General features: G+C 43.2%; 1 protein-coding gene across 4 annotated transcripts in view; it reads right to left on the bottom strand.

Annotated features, from left to right (window-relative positions):
• The window catches only part of MARCHF8 (membrane associated ring-CH-type finger 8), a 96,294-nt gene extending 73,646 nt beyond the window's left edge, over positions 1 to 22,648 (bottom strand). The window contains exons 1-2 of one of the 4 annotated variants that reach the window (XM_032694172.1): positions 22,460 to 22,648; positions 84 to 262 (exon numbers count right to left, since the gene is read on the bottom strand). In XM_032694172.1, coding sequence (XP_032550063.1) covers positions 84 to 179 — 96 coding nt within the window. In that variant the 5' untranslated portion in view covers positions 180 to 262; positions 22,460 to 22,648. Of the gene's footprint in view, positions 1 to 83; positions 263 to 20,470; positions 20,522 to 22,022; positions 22,131 to 22,459 lie in introns of those variants that run through there. The other 3 variants (XM_032694168.1, XM_032694169.1, XM_032694170.1) reach the window with 3 other exon arrangements.
• Positions 22,649 to 22,942: the final 294 nt, after the last annotated feature.

Below are 22,942 nucleotides of genomic sequence, written 5' to 3'. Positions count from 1 at the left end.
ACAGAATCAGGTCTGATTTGATAAGCCCTACTGTTTTATACTTAGACAACTTCCTGTGGAAAATCAAGTATATCTGGCAGTACCTGTTCCTCCTTTTCTTTGGTCTTGCTCCTGGAGACTCTGGAAGAGGTAACATCCTGAGCTGGAATGACAGAGATTTGATGCAGTGGCATGTTCATCACACCGCCTCGTTTGGTCCTAATATTTACAGGAAGGAGGCTTGAAGGCAGTACTCATTCCGTGCCATTGTCAGGCCTTGCAACTAAAAAATAAAAATATTAGATGATGTTAAAGTAGCTTGAAATGCAATTATTTCTAAAGCAAAGCTAAGCAATTCACTGGATCAAGATGCATCTCTTATTTTCTCTCTGCATTCTAAACAGGAGAGAGTTTGGTGCACTGAGCGAGTGTGGAAAGACACAGAAGTTTTCAAGAACTTTAACTAGACAGGTCAGAGCACAATTTATGCAAAACGAATAAATAAATTATCAATCAGTTCTGAAAGTGTTCTGAGAGCAGAGCTAGAGGGCAGGGATCATGCTCGAGTCTGCTTGGATAGGGAGAAAGAGGAAGAGCAGCTCTCACAGCTGAGCAGTGGGAGCCTGCTACCTGAAGATGCAGAGAGCAAAGGTCATGAAGGTAGTTTCCTAAACTGCCAGTCCCATCATACTGGATCAAACTGCCTCGAGAATCGTCCTGAATCAGACTGAATGCTGTAGTTTTGGCTAAAAGCAGGAAATATCCTGCATTTAGCTCTTGTCATTTATGTACCAGCTGGCTCGTAAAGACATATCACGTGAGCTGTTCCTTTCTTAAAGGCTATTAGAGATTAATATAAACAAAATCCCTCACTAGGGATTGTGAATTCACTGAACTACACACACTTCATCCTTCTCTTACTAATACAACAGGGAAGCATCACACATAGAAAAGATAGTGATAGACATGAATTAGCCAAAATTCGCAATGCTAATCTGAAAGGCAGGCATAATTAACTGTACCATTTATTAGATTACTGAAGTTACATTAAATAAAAAGCTTTTTAAAACACGTAGGATCATGGAGTGTTTATTTGGAACATAACTTGCTGCAAATGAGACACAACTGTGTTTAAAGAAAGGATTACAGGGGAATTAACACAGCAGGGACCATATTAAACAGGGCAACTGAACGATGCACTGTTCTTCTGTTTTCCATAACATACCAACTTTTTGGTTGGTTAGTTTTGAATCTGTGAAAGCAGAAAACAGAGACGAAGTCGATGCCCTATATATTATGTTGCTTAACAATTTGGAAGTAGTGCAGCTTAGCACTTAGTGCATACCCTAAACTTATGTTGCCTACATTTTTTATTGAATATTTAATTGGAAGTTTTAAAGAGAGGCCAAGCTTTCTAGGTTTTTGATTCTGCAAAAGACACTGGTCTGGTTCCATTTCCATTAGACTCCATAGGAGATGTGTAAAATGAAAACAGGATCAAATATTTTGACTGCTGTTGATGAAACAACAGAAAAAAAATTACATATTCCAAGCACTTTATACAGAGAATGATAGTTCACTATCCTCTTTGCACTATGGGGGAATGAGTTATCACAGGTCATAGAGCAAGTCATGAGCAAAACCAGAAATGTGTGCAACGCCTGCTGTATCCCAATCACACACTGCATTTGCTGGATGATGCTCAGCCAAATTCAAACGCTTTACTGACACGTGGTCAGGATTTATATTACTTCTATAGAGGCCAAGACAGTACATCATAAAGCATGCATGAAAGCTCTGAAGGTAATGCCTCCATAACTTTCAGGCATCACTTATTTTAAAAATAAAATATATCAGTATGCATAAGCAAGCAACGACAAGGACACCTCCTTACTGGAGGACAAAGGGAAACATGGGAGTCACCAGCATTATTGAATCTCAGCATAAAAAGAAAACACAGAATCTCCTCAGGTCCTCCACACACCTGCTTAGTTACATCCTCTAAAGCAGCCAAACCAGAGAGGATATAAACGTGGGCTGAGACGGGAATATCAAAGCACAATAAACAAGGCAGGAAGGGAAGGTATTTTCCCAAGAAAACATAGGGAAATGAAATCCAGAGAACATTAAGCTTCAATGAAAATATGCCAGTATGTTCTGTGCTATTGCCAGCAATAACTGAGCTCTGTGTCCCCCCTCAAAAAGGGTTCTGGCCTTGCAGGCAAGGACATGTTGCCATGACTGTAAAGAGAACAAGGAAAATTATTAGAAAACACAGTTTACTCCCTCTGATAATGGCAAACAAGTAAAACCAGTTTTTCTGCAGGTACTTCGAGGACAGTATGTGTTAGAATTCTTTGAAAGAGCTCAAGCAGCAGATATAATCCAACTGGATATTCAAAGATGATGTGAAACAGCTCTCCTCTGGTAAAGAAGCCTGGTAGACGTTCCAATAAAGCCTGCCTTTGTTCAAGGGTGGCTTAGAGAAAGCTGTAAACTAAACCCAGATGCCCCACTGTAGCACCTCCAATCTGCAAGGTCCCTAATAATGCACTCACTGTATCAACCTAAAGCACGTTAACTCCACAGCGCTAATTAAAGGATAAAGTTACGTGAATGAACAGACCATCTGCAGCACCAAGCACAAACAGACAAGGATGCCAGGAAAGCAATGCCACTCAACACAAAGCAAGTTGAGACAAGCTCCACAGGACATATTCCACAGCTAAATTAATTCCACATGCTACCTGATTCAGAGGTGAGGAGGTGGGCAGCTGCCAATTGGGATCCAAATTTCAATCACATCAAACTGGGAGCCTGCCAAAAATGAAGAAATGCTAAGGCAAGGAGACTGCTCCTACATATTCTCTTCTCTTTAGGATTCCAGTTTGATGTTCAGGCCATACCTCACACAAAACGAGACTTCCTCATTACTACGGCACCTGCATCCAACAGCAGAGTACACTTGCCCCCAGGAGGTGTCAAAGGGCTCAGCTTTCTCCTTAATTGTGTTTTATTTGGTTCATAAACCACACATGTAAGGGAAGTCCCATGACCACTGCTGTAGATGATGTTCTATTCACAAAGGAAAGACTTTTCAGATTCTTTTTGCCTGGAAAGCTGAAGCAATCATAGGGTGCCAGGAAAGGGATAAAGAGGGTACATACACCTACTAGGTCCCATAGGCAGGGCAGTCATCTGCCTGCAAAGGGATCTTATTCTCCTCCTGTCCCCATGGTTGTTAACATATCATTCACTGGGGTAAAATACTTAAAGAAAACCTCTCTTAGGAATTTGGGAATTCAGCAAATTATAATAAAGGTTAAGCCTTTTTTCATAGCTGGACTCCGTAGAGATTTCTTTACTCATGCTGCCAACAGCCAATAAGCCACAATTCAAACTACTGCTCTTGTCCAGAGAGACTTCCTGCAAAACTGGCTGCGGCACACAGGAATGCCAAGAGAGAGGACAGCTGGAAGCTCAACTGTTCCCCCTATCTATAGCCACACTGGTTCCAGCCAAAAATGGATTCCAGCCATACTGCCATTGCAGAGAGCCTTCACAAATGAATACGACTCTGAAAGACAAAAAAGGTCAAAATCCTGGCCACAGAGCCCAGAGATCTTAGCCTAGTGAAGCTAAGATTTCACCCACCCAGGTAGTCCAGTTTTACTTTCTGCAGGGCAGACAAACAGTAACTAAAAATGCCACCTGGAAACACATCAGCTGGGTCTTCATGACATTGCCAGAACCACGAAGCTGCAGCAAGAACAGTCGGATTCAGAGGAAATGAGACAGTCTCTGAAGGCAGTTGAGCAGCACAAAAGGAAGGAAAAGCACGCACATGACTGGGGCCTGGTGGCCGGGGCCTTCCCTGAACAGTATATCTGACAGCAACATAAGCAGAAAATTAGATTCTTCTGGGTTATCAGCATTAAGTACATGATGTTAAGGAAACTTCCCAATCTGACCATTCATGAGACTCTCTGGCAGTCACACTCCCAATGCCAGAGACTTTCACTGCTGGGACTGAAGCCCCTTCATAGCAAGCGGCTCCAATGACCCAACAGGAGCTGCACTTGACTCCCCACTCACACAGTCAGACCAGGTTTTCTTACTGGCTCGACCTCAGGTTTCCCATGGCAGAATTTCATATGTCTTGTTCCACAAAGCAATTTATTCATAGTGCAGTAACACAGAAACAGCCCATGATGCTTCCAAGGGGGACCCTTAATAAAGGACCCCCTGGGCTATTACACTCTCACAGTCTATCCACATGCAAGTGTCACTCTTCCCCCTGAGTCCTCCACCCCTGCTGTGTCTCTCAGTGTCCATTCACCTGGTTGGTGCCACCCATCTTTGTGCCCTTTGTTATCCAAAAGGTTGGCAGTTTGTGGCCTCTTGTCAGGATCCCACCCAGACCTCAATCTGCAGCTTGCAAAGGGAGCTACCTGTACCAGATGTATTCCTCAACCACGAGAAGGGACAACTAACAACAAAAGGTAACCTCACTGTAAGAGAAGTAGGTGGGAAACCACTTGAAACCCCATTTCCATCATCCACCCCATCAGGATCTGTTTCCTAAGTGACAAGAAGAACATAAATCAGATATCAGGTGAACCGAACGGTCCACAAATTGTTGGATTGTTACACTGAGAAGTGTCACTGGAAGAACCCAGGTGGAAGTCCTCCCTCATCTGCCACCTACTGCAGTTTCTCTGCCCATTACACATTCAAAAATAAAGGCCAAACTGCTCTTTGCCAAAGATTCCCAGCTAGACTGATGCAAGTAAGCACAAATCATGATCTTCTGTCTATGGCTTTATATCTACCAGAATCTAAAAGCATACAGTATGAACAGCAGATTAGGTCATTTACACTTTAGAAAGCCCACCATACTCCTTTACTACATGGCATATGCTGGAGAACTTCAGCAGAAGCTCTGGAGCTGTAGCGGCTGCTGACGTACACAGGCCTTACCAAAAGAAATGCATACTAAGGATGCATGAAGGTGTGTACATATGCTTTGTATTACTCACAGAAGGGTAAAAAATATAGCAGTCAAATAGGTCAGTTGTTTTCCTATTTAAAGTACAACAGATATTCTGGATTATAAAAGAATCTGTCTTTATGCGCGTGAAAGATGTGCCCTGGAAACTGTGGCAGAAGGAAGATGGCAGTCACTAACAGAAGGGAACTGGAAGGAATTCCACCTATCAATTGTTCTGTTCTGCCCAAAAGTTTCTTACATTTTTCTTCAACTAACCTAGTCCCCAGTAACAACAGTGAGCTGCATCACGTAGGTCATCGGCCTGATAATCTGTTGCAGGGTGGGCAGATCAAAAATAAAACAACAGATCGCTGATGTCCAGATAATCAGACACTGAAGTACCATTCATGGCTGTGACAATCCTGCAATGGACTAGATCAGCCTGAAGACTTCAGGGGACCTTCCAGATGCAGGATGAAAAGTGCTGTTCCGAGTCTTTGTGGATCACTGCCGTGCAATCCAGTCTTCTGAAACTTCCCCTCTATGCAGCACAAAACCAGATCCAAACAGGAATGGAAACCCTCTGAAGAAACCTCTGATTGCTGCTAGATGGTGTAACATCTTCATCAGCTGGTTTACTTTTTCCTAGCAAGACTTGAAATAATTATTAATGCAGATTTGGAATCTGTTTCTCTGTTGGAGGTCTTGATGTGAAATCTCAAAGCCTCACTAAAAAGAAAATCCTTTGGGTTTGGGTTTTTATTGCTGTTGTTCTGAAGGCAACAGTTCACTGACTTTGGTAAATTCTTATGTGCATCTTAACTTTCCCCAGCTACGCTGACATTTCAGATAGATATAGCTTATGTCTACTTTCTGTACACTACATTTTCCATATTTGCAAATATTTCCAATCCTATTAGCTTGTGTTGGCTCCAGTTTGAAGCTTTTATTATTTCATTTTGAGCTTGTTCGGACTCTTCCCCTACTAATGTAGCTTACATAATCCTCTTCTAGAGATGACAGATGTGCATTTTCAAAAAGAGGATCCTGCGTCTGTGTTTCATTTTGGTTTACTGTGGCTTAATCAGTACTTTGTTAACAGCATTATTTAAGAGATGTTATCAAGCCTCATGCACTTCACATGCATTTGTTAACTTGACAAACAAATGTAATTAAGAAAGCCTAAGGGAGAGGAACTAACACTTCCTTCTCTGCAGTACCTTTCACATTTCACTTCTAATGTTGTACTAACCCCGAAAAGAAACCTTTTATTCAGACCAGGCAGATATAATTCTGGATTATTGCTATTTACAGCTATGCATCTGCCCATATATCTTGCACTGTTTACTAGCTCAGCTGTAACTTCTCCCTTCATTATCTCAGTTCCTCCTTTCCTCCACCTGCTAGTGTCCTAAAAATAATCAGCTTCAAGCCTTAAAAACATTTTTCTTCTAATCTTTTTTTAAACCATGTTATTGAGTAGTTGAAATCAAAAGAAAGGCTAAGAAAGCAGACAACAGATTCTTCTGCAAATTACCCGTGTTCCATTTGAAAGCTTCTCAATATACAGGAATATACAGGTGTAGACTATGCACAACACATAGAAAAACAGAAGTATCAGCCAGCTCTAGCTGACTCCTCTCAAAATGAGAATATGATTACTTCTACAAATATAATACAACTAGACAAGCAAGCTGTTAAACTACATTATCAATAAATAATGGTCCTAGAGCTCTTAGCATCCCTTTTCCTTGATTTCAATGGAAGCTAAGGAGGATATGCATCTCTAAAAAACAGGTTCCTTAAAAACTGACCCCTTCAAATCAAATGAGCTGATAAATGCAATTATGAACTAGCTTAGCACTCAGGAAAATAAATGTCACTTCCCTCTGTTTCAACAACACAATAATACAGTATTTACAGTCCCCTGAGAAACAAAAAAATTACTTCTGTCTGCTTCTGCTATTAATAGCAACTTACCTGCATCAAAAGCATCAATGATCATTTCTAATGTCCTGTGGAAAGAACAAAGCACCAGATGTTTCACACACACCTGGGCAGTAAGCTCCTGCTACAGAGGCAAAAATTCTTTAACTACATCAGTGATCTGCTGGGTAAAACACATTTTTAAGTAACTCCCCTTGTATCTTTGTTGATGAACAGTTCATAATAACATTAGCATTAATCCCTGGGACAGTCTCTATAATAAGCAAAAAGAAAGAGAGGTAAAGCAGGAGTTTCATCTCCTGCACTGGGAAGCCCTAACGGTGGAGGCCTGGGAGAAGTCAACAGCCAGGGTTGGTGTTTTCTCAGCCAGCAAGTTGCTCTACCTGCTCCACTGAATTCCCAAACCCATTTGCATAAGGGGGTGCCATTTGTTCTTTTGAGTTGATAAACACCATTTCACCTCACCCCTTCACATTAAACACATCTTCCTGTCCCAACATGCTTCCAAACTGAGCAGGTGTGTGAATCACAATGCAAGCTGTGAGTCTTTACAGCTTTGCTGCAAGCAGGATGTAATATCACAGCATGTTTGGGACTTGCCTTATCACTCTTAGTCATGATCCTATCAGCTCCCAGAATGAGTAGAGACTGGCTTCCCAAGAAATTAATGCCCCTCTCCAGAAGAGGCATTCTTCCCTCCAGTTTGGCACCAAAGCCATCCCACAAAGTAAAAATTAGGTTGTCTTAACCACACAATTCCAAACTTTTCTTAAAGACATGGATGATGACTTGTTTCTTCATAATACTCATTGTCAGAGAACACACCACAGTATCATGCCTATTGCTACAGTTTCTGAGAAGAGCTGTCCTTCCTCCTTTGTTGGCTGTCCAAAAGCAATGCACAGCAGTAACCTACATGGATTCCATCACAGTGATGCAATGGTGAGCACATCTTTTCCTTACTAACCCAGAGAAACAGTTTGAGAGAGTAGTGGTGAAGTTTCATACAACCCAAAACTCTTAAACTAACGGAAAAGAAACAAGGTCTATTATTGTGAACACAGATCTGGGAACGGCCCGCTAAGATTGTTGCAGGTGGTCGACTGCAATTGCAGATCACTGTACAATCAACAGAGAAGGGTCCATAGTACACTACTGGATACAAAACCCACTCCCCTCACCCCTAGTCATGGGCAAAAGTCAAACCCCACAAAACTATGACATGCCAGGGAAAGACAGCAAGTGATGTCAAGGAAAAGGTAAAACCCCAGACCTCCAGAATAACAGCAAATCTATTGGAAAAATGCACACATGATCATTACAATTTGGCAAAGTGCTCCATATGACAACTGATATTTTTTAGAGGAAAATGTTAAGTGAAGATTATAATCAAATGGAAAAAGACACATATTAATACATGTATAGACAAGGAAGAGAAATTTGCACCAACATATATTTGCAGGCAAATTTCTAGTCTAGTATACAAGTCCACATGATATAATGTAACATCTATGGATAATTTACGATCACTTCCCATTCTCCGTTATAATCCTTTCAGGGCTCACAAAACTCTAAATCAGTTCTGAAATCCAATGAAAAATGGCTCTGTATTTTTATCTTCAAAATTAATAAGGGCTATTAAAAATGCATAAATTTACATTGAAGACAATGAAAGCCTGGGCTTCTCAAACACTGTAAATATTTACAATGCAAGATAGTGATGAAACAGAACAATCTCACCATTGTTCAGTGAGGACATTGCTAACGTTCTGTATTGTACAGAGATAACAGTGATGCATTTTTAGGAAAATTCTGTGCTATATCACTTATTTTCCATTACATCAGAGGCTAACAGTTTTAAAAGCCATTTATGAACAACAGGTGCCTAAGCAACATTCTTTTCTATTGTTGAACTGCTACCAGGCAAAACATTCCTCTTAAGGCAGAGTAAAAAGAATACAGTATTGACTAAATGGTTCTGTGTTTTGAAGAAATATGAAGTCATTCCTCCTCTGTCTTTGGGTGAATAAGAAATTTCCAAAGCAGAGCACATAAGAATGTATTTCTTCTGCATGATTTACAAGTTAAATGTCAGATATCTCTTTATTTACAGGTTCAAGTTACAACATGTCTTAGCTGTGGAAGTCTTAGTAAAAATCTAGGTTTCTTTTCTAGATCTTTATGAAAAACCTTTAAATTCTGAGGAAATAGCTACAAACCACATTCTTTAGGACTTGCATGATGCAACTGGAGGGCTTAAAACCAGTGTCTTCAAAAGTTCAAATGTAGAGTAAAAGGAGCAATGCACCAAGCATCCTGTAGATGATTCCTCCACCAACCTGTATTACATCAGTGAGTTTCTTTTCAACTATAATTTCCCACATTTTAAGGCAACCTGATGCAAAACTCACTACCAGAAGTCATTTGCTATCACCCAAATTTAAAACTTTGAAATACATTTTAAATACAGGGAAATACCATGACTCATTAAAGTATAACAGCCTTTGGTGAGAACTTTTTATTGGGAAGTACACTCAGGCATAGTATGTCTCCTTTATGGCTTTATGTTTCCATCTTTTTCCATGTCGATACCTTCTCTATACATTTGCTAACATCCAACAAGAATCCCCTGTCCAGAGGGCAATGTGGGAAGTACCAGTACTGTGAGCTGCACAAGTACTTGTTCTCCAGGTAGAATAAAATGCTGGGGGAGTCCACAGCCCCACTGACATCACTGCCCATCTTTAACTTTATTTCAAGTATCACCAATACAGAGTTGTGCTCACTGGCTGTGGTTCAGGAAGGCAAATCATTTGAGTTCTTCAGTTTAGTCACTTGCGTGCAATGGAAGGATAACGGTACTTCCACTTCCCACCTCTGGGCTGCTTGACAGACAGCTTCTGTGGGGGTGGTATTGTTCCTTACCATGGCAAAGTACAGTACCTGGCACAACCAAGAGCACAGACTGAAGTGCTACAGTAATATAAGCAATAACAGCAGTACACATCTGAGTCATTCCTTCAGATTCACACCTGCATTGTCACCAAAAATTGCCAGATCTTGATTTGAGACAGTTGTTAGTCAGACAAACATGGTATTTATCATCAACTTCAACATGAAAATTATGCTATGAAGAGTTTAAGAACCTCTGTGTCACAGTATTATCATTAAGTAGTAAACTTGTATAAAACCTATAGACAGAGTCCAGGACTGTGAACAGAACTAATTCTGCTCCAGTGCCAGAATAAGAGAGCCGCTTCCAGCTGCAACCTTATCATGGCATATGCTGGGTGGTTAAAAAGGCTGCATGTGCCTGTCTTACTGTAAGTGTCCCTGCTGTAGTTTAAAGGCCAGGCAACTGATTTCAGAAGGCTGAAAAACAGCACTGATTCCCTCACCCCAGCTCCCCATACCAGCGATCACACTGACATGCACTGGCAGTGGAAAAGCATCACCTTCATTAGGGTGTTATTTCACACGAGCGTGCTGGCACGTGTATATTGGTTCTGCCCATCTTTCCCCCATAACAGTGCTCTGTGCCACCCAAAAAGAAGAGACTGGCATTACTGAAACCCCACAGACAAGGCATTCCTTACCACAGTCTATAAAGGGTCAGTCATCCCCACTGTACCTAAAATAGCCACTGGATGCAATCACGAGATGAATACATGACTGTGGATTCCTTCAAATCACTGCCTTCTTACACAGACAAGAAACCAGTGTCCACCAGCTGCATCCTCACCCATTGTCCTTGTTCTCAATTCAGCAATCAAGTGTTGAGCCTTTCTGTCCCATCCAGTATTAGTCCCTTCATTTCTAAAAGTATTTAGAAGTTTAGAGATTTTATAAGAAATTTAGAGAAACAGCACAAAACTCCACCAATCCATTCCTATGCACTTGCAAGACCTGTATAGAATCTATTTGATCATACCCATGACAGCTTTGTATCACCCTAACTACAGCAGTATTTCTGAAGTCTAGCTGTCACCCATGAGCTGCTCAGTGCCAGTAAAACACGGCCAGCTACAGAAGGCTACTAAGACAGAGAGAAGCATCCAGATACAGAAAAAATGTGCTTACTAATGAGAAATATTAAGAATTGCACAGGTCTGTTTCTTGCTGCTGGAGAAGAGGCTGACTTGCAGCGCCCTGTTGCCCTACTCTTAAATGACTACCAGCTTTTCCTCCAGCAGATGCTTCAAAGCGATCTTCAAGTGTCTAGTAAGGGTGAGGGGAGGCCCAGGACACTAGACAGCAACATGCTGTGACACAAAAGCTGGTTTCAAAGGAAGCTGGTGATAGCTGGAGCAATACAATGGAATGGATTCTGGGATGCTGTTGCATATCTACAGGGCAAGTAAAAGAAGTTGCTAAACGAAGTTCTCCAAACACAGAAATAGAATTCGGGATCATGGCCACATCACTGACACCAATTGACATATCACATTTTTTAACCCAATCACATCTAGAAGTGGCTTTTTTGTCTTTTCCCCAAACAGATGCTTTTTGCTTTAAATTAGTTTAGACAGAAGCCAGTGAGATGAGCCAAGTGTGCTAAACAAAGCCCGTGCAACTCCAGTGCACACAAGCATTACTGTAAAACCTGAAACATTCAAGAAAAAACCTGGAAGAAATAGTAGTTTTTATCAGGTGTCTGCTGAAATTGAAAGCAGAAGAAAAACTTGATTTATTTATTTATCAAACTACAATTTCATCAGTCCTGGAGAAAAATGTACTGTTGTAGAAAGAGGCAAGCACCAAAACTGTTGAGGCCCCATCAGAATTTTACATCAATTGCATCCTGAGCTGCAGAGAAAGAAACCCATACAACTTTAGCCTACTCTCCTCCATGTTTTCCAGGACCCATACCTGCTGACTACGTAGTCTCCTTCTCTAAGTAGTTACAATTACAATAATATTCAAGGACATTTGTTCTTCCAAAGAGTAGAAGAAAAATTACTACAGACAAATAATTTGAACGTCTACTGAGTTAGGCTAATGGAGAGATATTTTTTTTATTAATAATTTTAAATGGCAAATGCGAGAGGTTTTTTCCTTATCTGAAAAAAAGAAAACTACCCCCTATTCCAAATGTGACAGATGTTAGAAAGTCAAGATAGAAATCTCCTCAGTTTTCTGCTCACTTAAAACAGTTGGCTGGTTCAATTCCAGACAGTCCCATCATTGGCACAGGCTCCCACACATGGACTGTACAGCAGCATCAAGATGGTCATAATGTATCTAAAGACTAAAGATGACTTCTGCTGGTTTTGAAGTCACAGGAATCCAAAAATAACCAAAACACTGCTGGTTTCATCTTGTAGGACCCAATCATTCCCAATATGGGTGCAGCACTGTGCTTAGGAACAGGCACGGTCCCCTCTGCGTCACAAGTGACCTTATGCCTGACATAGTCCTCCATTAGCTGTGCTCTTTCTGAATGAGGCATAAAGCCTTGGGCTTGGAGGAGTCACATTTCTTGTTTTACAGGGACACATAATATTCAGTGAGTGGTATTAGCTGGCAACATTACCATTATCTTTCAAAGAAATAAACTGGTACAATCTCACATCAGCTACATTTTTCACAGAGTTAACAGAAGTTTCACATCTCAGCAAGGCCACCTGATCTCTCTCTGCCTCATTACAGACGACAGAAATCATCTAACTTAAGAAACAAAACCAACAAAAGGCTAAAATGTATTCAGATCCCTATCTTCAGAAACCTTAAATACCTCAGCCGAAAAGGCTCCCTCTTCTTTGCTGTGCCGCTTCTGCAGCAAAGCCAGGCAGCTGTCCTGCAATGCTCAACCAATGCCACCTAATAGCTTCAAACAGGAAACAACAATGTAACACACATATAAATGTTCGTTTCTGTGCTCTTGGACTGAGTCTTTGGCGGTGGGCATGGTTTTTTAAAGAAAAAAAAAAATGTCCAGGAAGCAGATACCCACCAAGGAGGGCATCTTCTCTGCCTGAAAAAGAAGACATTGCTGGCAAAACTGCACCCTACAGCATTTAGCTGGGGTTAAGACTCAGCATGAATCCAGTGCAAAGTCAGTACCACCACCTGGTCTCCCCCTGAAATTCTCTACCCAAACACTGATTCTGTCCAGACTTTCCTCACTGGCAAAACAGAGATATCAGTTCAGTCCTAACTGCAGGTTATTAATTAGAATACTTCTCTGATTAGAGATCACCAGTGGTATTACAAAGTAGACTATTTTTAGCAATTGTCTGATTGAGCCAGAGCTACAGTCAGTTGTAAATTAGTCACTGCTTCTTCTAAGACTGCATTTTAGACATCAATTTCCAATATTTAGTATCTCTTCAAAAGCCATCATCTATCAATCATCTTTGCAGAGAAAAGAGCAAAGAGGAAGCAGCTATCATACACCCAAGAAGGGACTTAACATTTTCAAGTTTCCTGCTCAAAGCCTAGAAAGAACGGAAATAGGAGATGAAGACATATGGAAAGGCACAGCACCTTCAGACACCAGTGGTGAAGGCATTTACAAGCTCAAGTAACCCATCCTCTGACAGCCGTCATGTTGGAGTGGCACCTTTTATAGAAGGGGTTGTAGAAGGTCCAAAGACAGCGTAACATGTTGTTTTATTGCTCCCTGGGTTAAAGTATGACTTAGCCTGCTAGTGATTTTCTTGGATTTTTTGGCACATTATGATAAAGGAAGAAAAACAGGCCCACAGAAGAAAGGCTTGGCTCAGAAATGGGCCAGGTCTCCTTGACTTAGAGAGGATGCTGGAGACAGGATAAACAGCATTTCAGAAAACCAGGCCTGTGCTGTGGCATGTCCATGTCACTGGCCTTGGTGGGATACACTGTGTACAATCAAGCTGCTTTCCACTCCCATCCTCTGCTGACATGAATTACTTTCAGACTTGAAACCCAACAGTTTCATCATCTTATTAAATTCCCTATTCCTGGCTCAGATGTCTCTCACATGCATTAGTTAGATTACATCACCTACAGAGACCTGTCCATGGGCTGCATAGGATACAGCTCAAAGGCGGTCAGTCAGAGGTTGGATCATCAGCTCTCTCGAGTTCTCCTCCCTTATTCACAGAAGAAGCAATGCAAACTGTGTGACAAGGGATAAGTATATGTTTTGTGGTGTCATGTGGAAAGGGAGAGAATACCAGAGCATCAAGATGCAACTGGCAAACATACCTTCCTTGAGCAGAGTATCCACCCTGAAGCAGAACCATCCCTGCGGCCTCCTCCCACAAGCATGGACAGTAAAGACAGGCTAAGCCAAACCCAGAGACCAGAGAGTCTTAATACGGCAGCTAAGGAGGACTTGAAAAGGCAGCTGACAAACAGCCAACCAGCAGGATGCCTGCAGGGCATCACAGCCCTACCAAGTCTGTGCAAAGCACCTGTAGTACTGCTCAGTGTGAACATGCCAACTAAAAAACTTCCCAGGAGGTGATCAAAGATGGATGAGACAGACTGAACACGTGTCCCAGATGACAAGCAGAGCTCAAGTAAACAGAGAAAGCAAACAACCGTAACAAATGTCTAACAGACACAATGGAAGATCACGGCCAAGAATAAAATGCATGATGTATCTAATTCCCTTTCTATATAAGGAACTGATCCTGAGTCAGAGCTTCTTTGCTCTCAGGCAGCTGGACAACACTATGCTATGCTTGCCAGGGTATCACTAACAAAGGAAAGTGAGTGAGAAGTCTTATCTTGAATCACATGTGTTCAACAGCAGCTGAGCTGGGATCCTTGCCTTGTGGTTGCAGAAGTTGATATCAACACCACTAGCAAATAAAAGCGTAGGCCTCCTGCAGATACAAGTGCCTCAGGGTCCCAAAAACACCAAATACTGACCACAGGAGATCCTGGAAAGACAAACACTACCAAAAGACTGTAAAGCCTATGTCAGACCTACCCTGCTGCAACTGGCATGTACATATATAGAGGAGACTCTTCCACACTTCACTACAAGCATCTCAAATGAAGCCTTATGGAGTAGGGATAAAATGCAAGGAGCACTTAGGCAACCCTGGCAGGAGGCACAGAGCTCTGGCAGGGCAACTCCTGCTGCTTTGAAGTTGCAGTTTTAATATATCACTTGCGCATTGCCTCACTAGAAACAAAGTCACACGTATAATTTAAGTGATCAGATGGATCAGGTAGGGTCAAAGAGGAATAATTTTGAACTTTGTGTGGTTTGGAAAACACAGCAGAGTTGTGGGTTCTCACCACTTTGCCTGGAAAACACCACAGTGCAGTTTTCTTACGCTTCTAGGATGGCACATAAAAAGAATCTCGTCTCTAAAAGGCCTTGGGAGCTGCAGAGTTCCACAGGTGTACTACAGCAGGACTCTTTTTCACACACCTGCCAAAGCATGTAGCAGCTTGTACAGAACAACATGGAGACCTTTCAAGCCTTGGAATTTTGTGATGAAAGGAAGTTGGTGAATATTTCTGCAACATCAGAAAGACTTAACTCAAGCGGTCTCAGCCAGAAGTTATCTATCCTCCCCTGTCAGGTCTTACCCTAAGATTAAGAGTACAAAATAGGAGAACATCTCTGTCACAAGAATCACAGAAACAACATATATGCCTCACACAAAGGAACTGCTAAAAGGCAATATACAGTTTTCATGCCCAAAAGCAACAACCATATTTCAAGGCTACAGAAGCAAAACACTGCATAAGAACACTAATGTGTTTAGAAGGCTAAAATCTGATCTCATTTTATTGGCTTCTGCTTTATTATGCCAAGAGCAAAGTTAAAACTCCCTTTCAATATTTTAATCAAACCTGACTAATTCCCAAGATCAAGCTAGCCTGACAAGAATCCTGTAATTTTACAATGATATCTCTCCTCCCTCCACCCCCTTAAGTTATCAAACATTAATTTTGTGAAGAGTCTGCTGCATCGTGGCAGCCCTAATTTAGCAGCAATACTTAAACTTTTCTCCTAGGCTTTCAGAAGGCCTTGCAGTGGAAGAAGGCTATTCCACAGCAGAAGGATTAGCACAGTCTGATATTCTACAGTTTGGTATCCTGTGGTTGCAGGTTTCACCCATGTGACCTGTCTTGTGTCTAAAAAAGTGCTATCTCCACGGGCTTTGGCACAGGGTAAGGCTGCAGCTCTCAGTTGTGATATTGCAATTTATATTCCCTTCTTCCTGCAACATTAAAAGTTCCAGCAAATACGTGACATTTAGCCAACAGATTCAGAAGTTACTGGTAGTGTGATTGCATAAGCCCACTTCCCCTTAGAGAGAAGGTTAAAAAATTTTTAAAAAAATCCAAGAACCTTACAAAAACCTTGATACAGGTGACAACTGAGTTGTGGGAAACTAAGGTATGCACAGGTGAAGTAGCTTAAGCCAGAAAATTGAGGCCAGAAGCAGGAAAAAGACTCAGATTTCCTGTCTCTCTCAAAAAAGCCTTTAGCTGTGAGTGAACTTCCTCTTCTTTTTGAAGCTAGGCAGATTTTTTTTTTCTTCTCTTTGACACAACACAGCATTTAGTTAAGTATGCATTTATACTGTTTGGTATAAAAAACCCCTTTCATCTAGAAATCACTTGCAATGTCAAAGAGTAGCAGCTCCTCTGCAAATCTTCAGTCTACCTGCTTTTTACGTATTACATTCATGCACATATACACACAATTTACAGAAGCAGCTTCAATGTAAATGAGTGGTCACAGATTGTGCTAGAGAAAAAACACTGACAACAACTGTCCTTCCTAGTCCTGGCACTTCCAGCTCAGATTTGGCAGGCAAGCTCAAGATGAAAAACACTCTAAAAGTCATAACGATAATCATATTGAAAAGGACAAGATTTTGGATGCAGAACTACAAGGAGAACTCACTTCATTTACCAGAAAGGAAGGAAAAACCAAAGCCTACTGTTAACTTCAGAAAGAGCCAGACTGCTCCTATGTGTATTTTCCTCTCTGCCATCACCTATGGTAAACTATTACCTAATGCCCTTCACATTCGTCTGGTACGTCAGACTTCACCAGGCTTATGATGAACTGAAAAGCCACTGCCAGCTTTCACTTTCTATTGTAGCAGAATTCATCATACTAATAAGTGCAAGTCCCTTAAGAGTGGTTTGCTGAAGGAGGCCATGGGAAACATGCAAGAAGGAGACAAAACTACACTCAGATAAGGCAAGCAGAGGCGCTTGCAAGAATTTCTTGCTGTAATGTGGTCTGTGTTATGAAACAACGGCAGAGCCCTGTATTGCATCACTTCTTGTACTCCAATCCCATCTTCCCATAAACATATATACACGGAAAAAACCCCAAAAATACACAGATACATGCCACATCTTTCCATGAGCCTTCCTCTTCTGACTGATGCCTTCGTAGTTACAAGAGATTATAACAAGGATTGGCCCAGTAGTGAATCACCCTCAATAGCACACTGTGCTTTTACAACTAGAAATAGAGGGATCAGAGAGATTAATCCCCTGTCCTGGATGACATGAGGAGCCAGTGACAGTGAAAGCAAATATAAATAGGCAGAGAAGACTTTTTCTTGCTACAGCCCCCGATGGTTTTGAAGGAGGCTCTTCCACAAAGAAATGCTTTCAGAGACCATTACGAATGCCATTAAACAAAGGCACCCTTTTTGTAAATCCTGCAGTAATTGGGAGGGGAGGGGCTTCCACTAATAACCCCCATGACACCACCTTCCCTCTCCCAGGAAAGTAAAGGCCAGGTTCAGCCTCGCTGCCAAGAGCAGCGCTTATGGTAGCAAGGTTTGACGGAATACTTCCTCAGTATTTAACCAGTGCTCTAGGGCAGGTTGTACACAGCCAGTCTGTTGCTTCCTTTTCAGCTAAAGCTACTCAAATGATCCTCTACAGGCAAAATCACCCAAATACCATGTCTAGAAGGCAGTAACCTTTGGTGCTAGGAGTCATGGCAATGTGTGGACCCTCACTGCTGTTCCCATGCAAAGTCTTGTGTAACAATAAAGCAGAACTCAAACCTCAACTCTGGCAACAAGAGTGGAGGCACATCTCCCCTCCTCAAGCTGCACAATGGCGCAGCGTTATTAGCAGTAAGTAAGTCTGAGTGACAAATTATTCTGGTCATTAGAATCAGCAGATCAGACCCAGGGGAAGCCTAGCTGTTTATTAAGAAACACTGAGGTTTTTTTTTCCTACAGATACTCTTTCTTGCAGGCTCAGTGCACACACTAAAGAGGAACCAAGAGGCTTTTTAAAAATTAAGTACATTTGAGAGGAAGGGAGGCACAAAGAAATTGTATACTTTTTTAAAAATTAGCAACTTTGTGTGTAACCTTGATCTCTATTCTTTTTTTTTTTCTTTTTTGGTTTGTTACCCTAGATCCTTCTAGCTTTCTTTCCTTCCCCTCTGTATCATCCAACTGACCCTTTGATTCAAAGAGAATGTTCCTCATCCTGTGTCCAGGACATGACAGAAGTCAAGGTACCTGCTCAGGGAAGAACAGCTGAGAACATTTTTACTCCTTGTAATGAAACTCTTATCCTGGATGGTGTGTAAACATGATCTTACTGAAGCCATGACCAAACTGGCAGATAAACTCAGCCTCAGTGTTTTCAGTGACCTGTTGAATGACATTCTTAAATCCAAAGCCTGTTTTCCCAAGGAGAAACTCTGGTGCAGTTGTTAATAACCAGCCTCACCTGCAGATTGGACTGGTGACATGTATTCTGTCCTGATGCCTTCTGAAAGACACACAAAAACTTCAAGGGGCAGATATCAAAGCATACCTAACTAATATATAGGATTTACCTACCCCCAAAATATACAATATTTATATTCTATGTAAATTTTGGCTATATATTTTGCAAGGTTTACAACTGGGATCTTTAAATGAGTCTCCAGGCATAAAGTACTCATCTACTAGTTCTCTTTATTTCATCTAACTTTGGAAAATCTCAGCCTCAATTTCTAGAACCTTTTAGTATTTTTCACCTATTACACATACAGGTAATATATGTGTATTTCCTCAAAAATTTCCAACACTGTTTTCAGTCAACTTCAATCCACCGTGACATTCTGCCAGGTCTCTGATTAAAGTCAAGATTTGCTACCAAGCTCCCCTACTTGCCTGCAGGTACCCAATCTGAGCTCCAGAGAGGCACTCACTTTAAAGACTGAGAAGTTTAACAGTCATTTACATATATCTTTGATCTAGACCAGCCCAAACATGATAACCAGCTGGGCACATAATAAAGACCAGCCTTCTTCCAGGGTCCCTGGGGAAAAGAAATTGCAAGCACTAGAAATTGCTGATGGCTGAGATATCTCTTGCTGTTTGTGAACTATCTGTCTGTCCAGTGAGGAGTTAAATTTAAGAATAACACAGCTACACCTTTAATTGCAAAAAGACCAGGCTTCCAAGGGCTCTTGTCCATTTACCTACCCCGGAATCAGTAAACACAACGTAATCAGTTATTTGGTTTTCCAATGCTTCACATGACTGTGGATACCTCCTTAAAAGACCCACAAAAATATTGTGGGAAGCAGTGAAAGATAATTTTAGAAATTAGGAGTTCTTTTCTCAAGTGGTGTTTTCAGTAAAAGCCAGACAACAGAATTAGTAAAACTGACCCTAACTCAGTGATGAGTATTTCAACAACCTGGAGCTGTGAAAATCCACAGTGAACAAAGCCCATCCAGCAAGTTTAATGCCAGCTCTGCTATGCTAAAGCAAGCTGCCACCAGATCTTTGCAGTCAATCCATAAGTCAGCAAAACAGAAGTTCCAGTAAACCCTGCACGAGTTCTGTCTCACTGTGGAAATTAATACAGTGAATGAGATGTGTGGTGTACACGGTTCACTCTGTTCCTGCAGCAGCTAACACTAGATGCTCCAAAGAAAGAACTGGAACAGTCAGGAACTGGATAACTTGTTCCCCAAGAAGATTTCTCCTCTAATACCTACGGCCTAGAAGTGAAGTTTTTCCCCAGACTTGAAGTTTTCTATTCCTTATGGCCTTCTACTGCTTTGCTATTCACTATTTGTCTGCCACATGCAGACACAATCCAAGCACAAGGTTGCTCAGGGTTCCTGCAAGCTTCTTCCTTCAAAGCCTGTTCGTTTTTTGTAGTCTTGCTACAGGCTCTTACAGAATGCTAGCCACTTCTACAGGATCAAGAGTTCCTTATATTTTTGGAGGAAGGAGGAAGGGCAGAATAAAAAAAAATTAGAAAAAAGAAAGAAGACACTTCATTCCTGTTTTCCTTTTTCCTAGCAGATAGCCATGCACACTATTATTTTGTTATTCACTACTTCTGAAGCTAGGTACCAGTCAGTCACACCAGGACTAACAGAAGTATAGGGTGAAAAAGATCCACAGCAGCAGACTACTTTTTTCTTAGGCAGTAGGATCAATTCAGGGCTTGTAAGAACCATCTACAACTCCTTCCTTGAGAAGCCCTGCTACTGGAAGCTGTCACACTCCTGCAGTGGCCTGCCTTCCCCACTAATGTCAGTGTTTGGAATAGCAGTAAGGAAATCAGACTGGCAGAGAAGACACTTGGCTATGTTGCCCAAAGTACCTGTGACAGCCTCAGCAGCTGGGAAGATTGAGTCCTTCCACCCTTGAACAGAGAAGAGTTGCTCGTCCAAAGTGTTAAACCTAAAATAACAAAAATTTAAAAAAACCCTCTAATCTTGAAAATATAGAAAGTTCATCCAGCATGCTGGATTAATCTAGTCTTACAAGACTTCAGACTGCGCAAAAGCAGCCAGGGAACAGGTGTATTTTCTGGCACTGGAATCATAACTGCCTCATCTGGACACCTCCACAATTCTGCCCACACATCCACACACTGAGGCATAAAAAGGGCTGCAGCCTTTCATCCAATGTGACACCCCAAAACAGAAAACAGTTTCTTTTCAACTAGTTTACCTCTATAAGCAAAACTGCTGGTTAGGGCTAGCTAAAAGCCAAGTTAAAAAACCCCACAAAACCAAAACCAACCCAACACCATAGCAACAAATATTCAGTGAATCGTTAATTTTTTAAGTTCACATTAGACTGTAACCTAAGTCACACAAAGTTCTTAGCAAAAGGGCAGCTGTTTAGATTTCAGCTGTCCTACCATTTTCAGCAACCACAGCAGAATCAAATCCTGGGGAATGTCTCACTTTCTCTGAGCAGCTACAGAGTTGCTCAAAGGAGTCTGGCACCAAATGGTTTGGGCTACAGCTGAGCAATAATACCTTAGCAGGTATTATTCTGGGTGCTGGGGCACACCCTTGAGACAGCAACATTGATGTTTCCAGCAACCCTGGTCCAGAGACTCTGCATCAGTGGAAATTCACCAGTGTTGACAGGTTTCAGATAAAACACCTTAGTTCTAATAAACGTTTTTCAAAGAAAATTTTTCTCTGAAAATTTTTGACTGGGGATCAATCTGCATTAATCTCAGCCTCAGTTGATACTACTCCAAACTAATTTCAGAAGCAGAAATTCATAAAGATTGCTGCTGCTCCAGCTGAAGAGTTACTGTCAGACAGCTCTTTCCTCTTCCATTCCTATCTTCCTTCCAAGATCTCTTTCCATCTCCACTCAAGCTCTACCTATGGTGCTGGGTTACTTCACAAATTTGCTCCGTTCAGAAGTATACCAATCATTTTCCAACAGCAGAGCCCGAGCTGCCTGCCCTCTTGCACGGTAGTTTGAGACTAACTGATCTCACATTAGCACACTGTAATTCTCGCCTTGCTTGCACTTTTAGCATACTAAAATAAAGAAAAGTTAAAGTGTTACAGTTTGGAACAACTCGAGTATTACTCTGCTTGCCAACTAGTTCCAGGAATTCTATTTTTCGGTCTGCCGTGAAACTTCACGATTCCTTAAGAACACGTTGTGACCAGCACATCTTGTGTACTGTTTTCTCACTGGCGTATCTCTGTTACACGTCGCAAACCGAATGCGAACCCACGTCCTCCTCCAAACCAGACACCTGGTGCAAGCACAGTCCCTTTCCCACAGCTGATCCGCTCCCCCTTTCCCCCCAGCAACGCTAATGCTCCCAGTGCCAGCAGCAGCAGACGCGCTGAGCCTGAGCAGACAAAGACGGCGGAGGTGGGAAAGCCTCTTACCAGGGAATTAGGTGCCGCTTCCTCGGCTCCGACAGAGGAACAGCCCTGAACTCTCCGAGCGGAGCCTCCGCCCCGGTCAATGCCGGGAGGCTCCGCCGCACCCCCGCCCCTCGGGCTGGCGGTGACCCCGCGGGGGTCCCGCTGCCCCGGCCGACACCCCGCGACACGGCGGCGGGTCCCGGGGGCAGCCGGGCCGGGCCGGGCCGGGCCGCGCCGCCTGTTGCTCGCCGCCGGCCCCCACCGCCTCCAGGAGCCGCCTCACCTGCCGGGCTCGGCGGGGCCGGGGCGAGCGGCGGCCTCGGGGCAAGCGGCCCCGCACCCGCCTGCCCTGCGCCCCGCCGGGCCCGGCCTCCCCGCGCCGGAGGGGCGGCGGACCCGGCTCGGCCGCCGCGGAGGAAGCGGCGGCTGCCCACGGCCAGGGCGGCGGCCGAGCCTACCTTGGTGCCCCGCACAGGGCCCGGGCCGGCGGCTCCTCCTCCGGCTGCGGCGGCTGCTGCTGCCCATGCCCGGGGCCGGGAGGCGGCTGGCCGTGGCGCTAGGAGGCTCCTGCGAGGCCGGTCACTCCCGGCTCTCACCCGGCTCCTGTTTACCGCGGCTCCCCGGGCCGGGCTGCCCGTCAGAGCTCCGCCCCGCCCCGGCCCGCCCCCGCCGCCATGGCCCGGAGCAGCACGGGCAGGCGAGGCGGCTGCCGAGCACCGGATCGCCTCCCGCTGGAACCTTCCCCCCGGGCGGGATCGGGACAGCGGGGCTGCATCCCCCGCCCGTGCTCCGGCACCTCCCACCGGGAACACGCTCCTGGATCCCGCGCGAGCGGGGGTGCCGGGCGGGGGCGGTGACTGACCGGGGAGCGGGAGGCGACAACCAGCAGCCAAGCGAGCGGTGTCCGGCTGTCCTGGGCTGGGCTGTGGCCCTCGCCTCCC

Source organism: Chiroxiphia lanceolata, chromosome 8 (genome assembly GCF_009829145.1).
Source record: "Chiroxiphia lanceolata isolate bChiLan1 chromosome 8, bChiLan1.pri, whole genome shotgun sequence".
In the NCBI taxonomy this organism is placed as follows: Eukaryota; Metazoa; Chordata; class Aves; order Passeriformes; family Pipridae; genus Chiroxiphia; species Chiroxiphia lanceolata.
The sequence above is the reverse complement of the archived record's forward strand: the minus strand, read 5'-3'. Positions and strand labels throughout refer to the sequence as shown.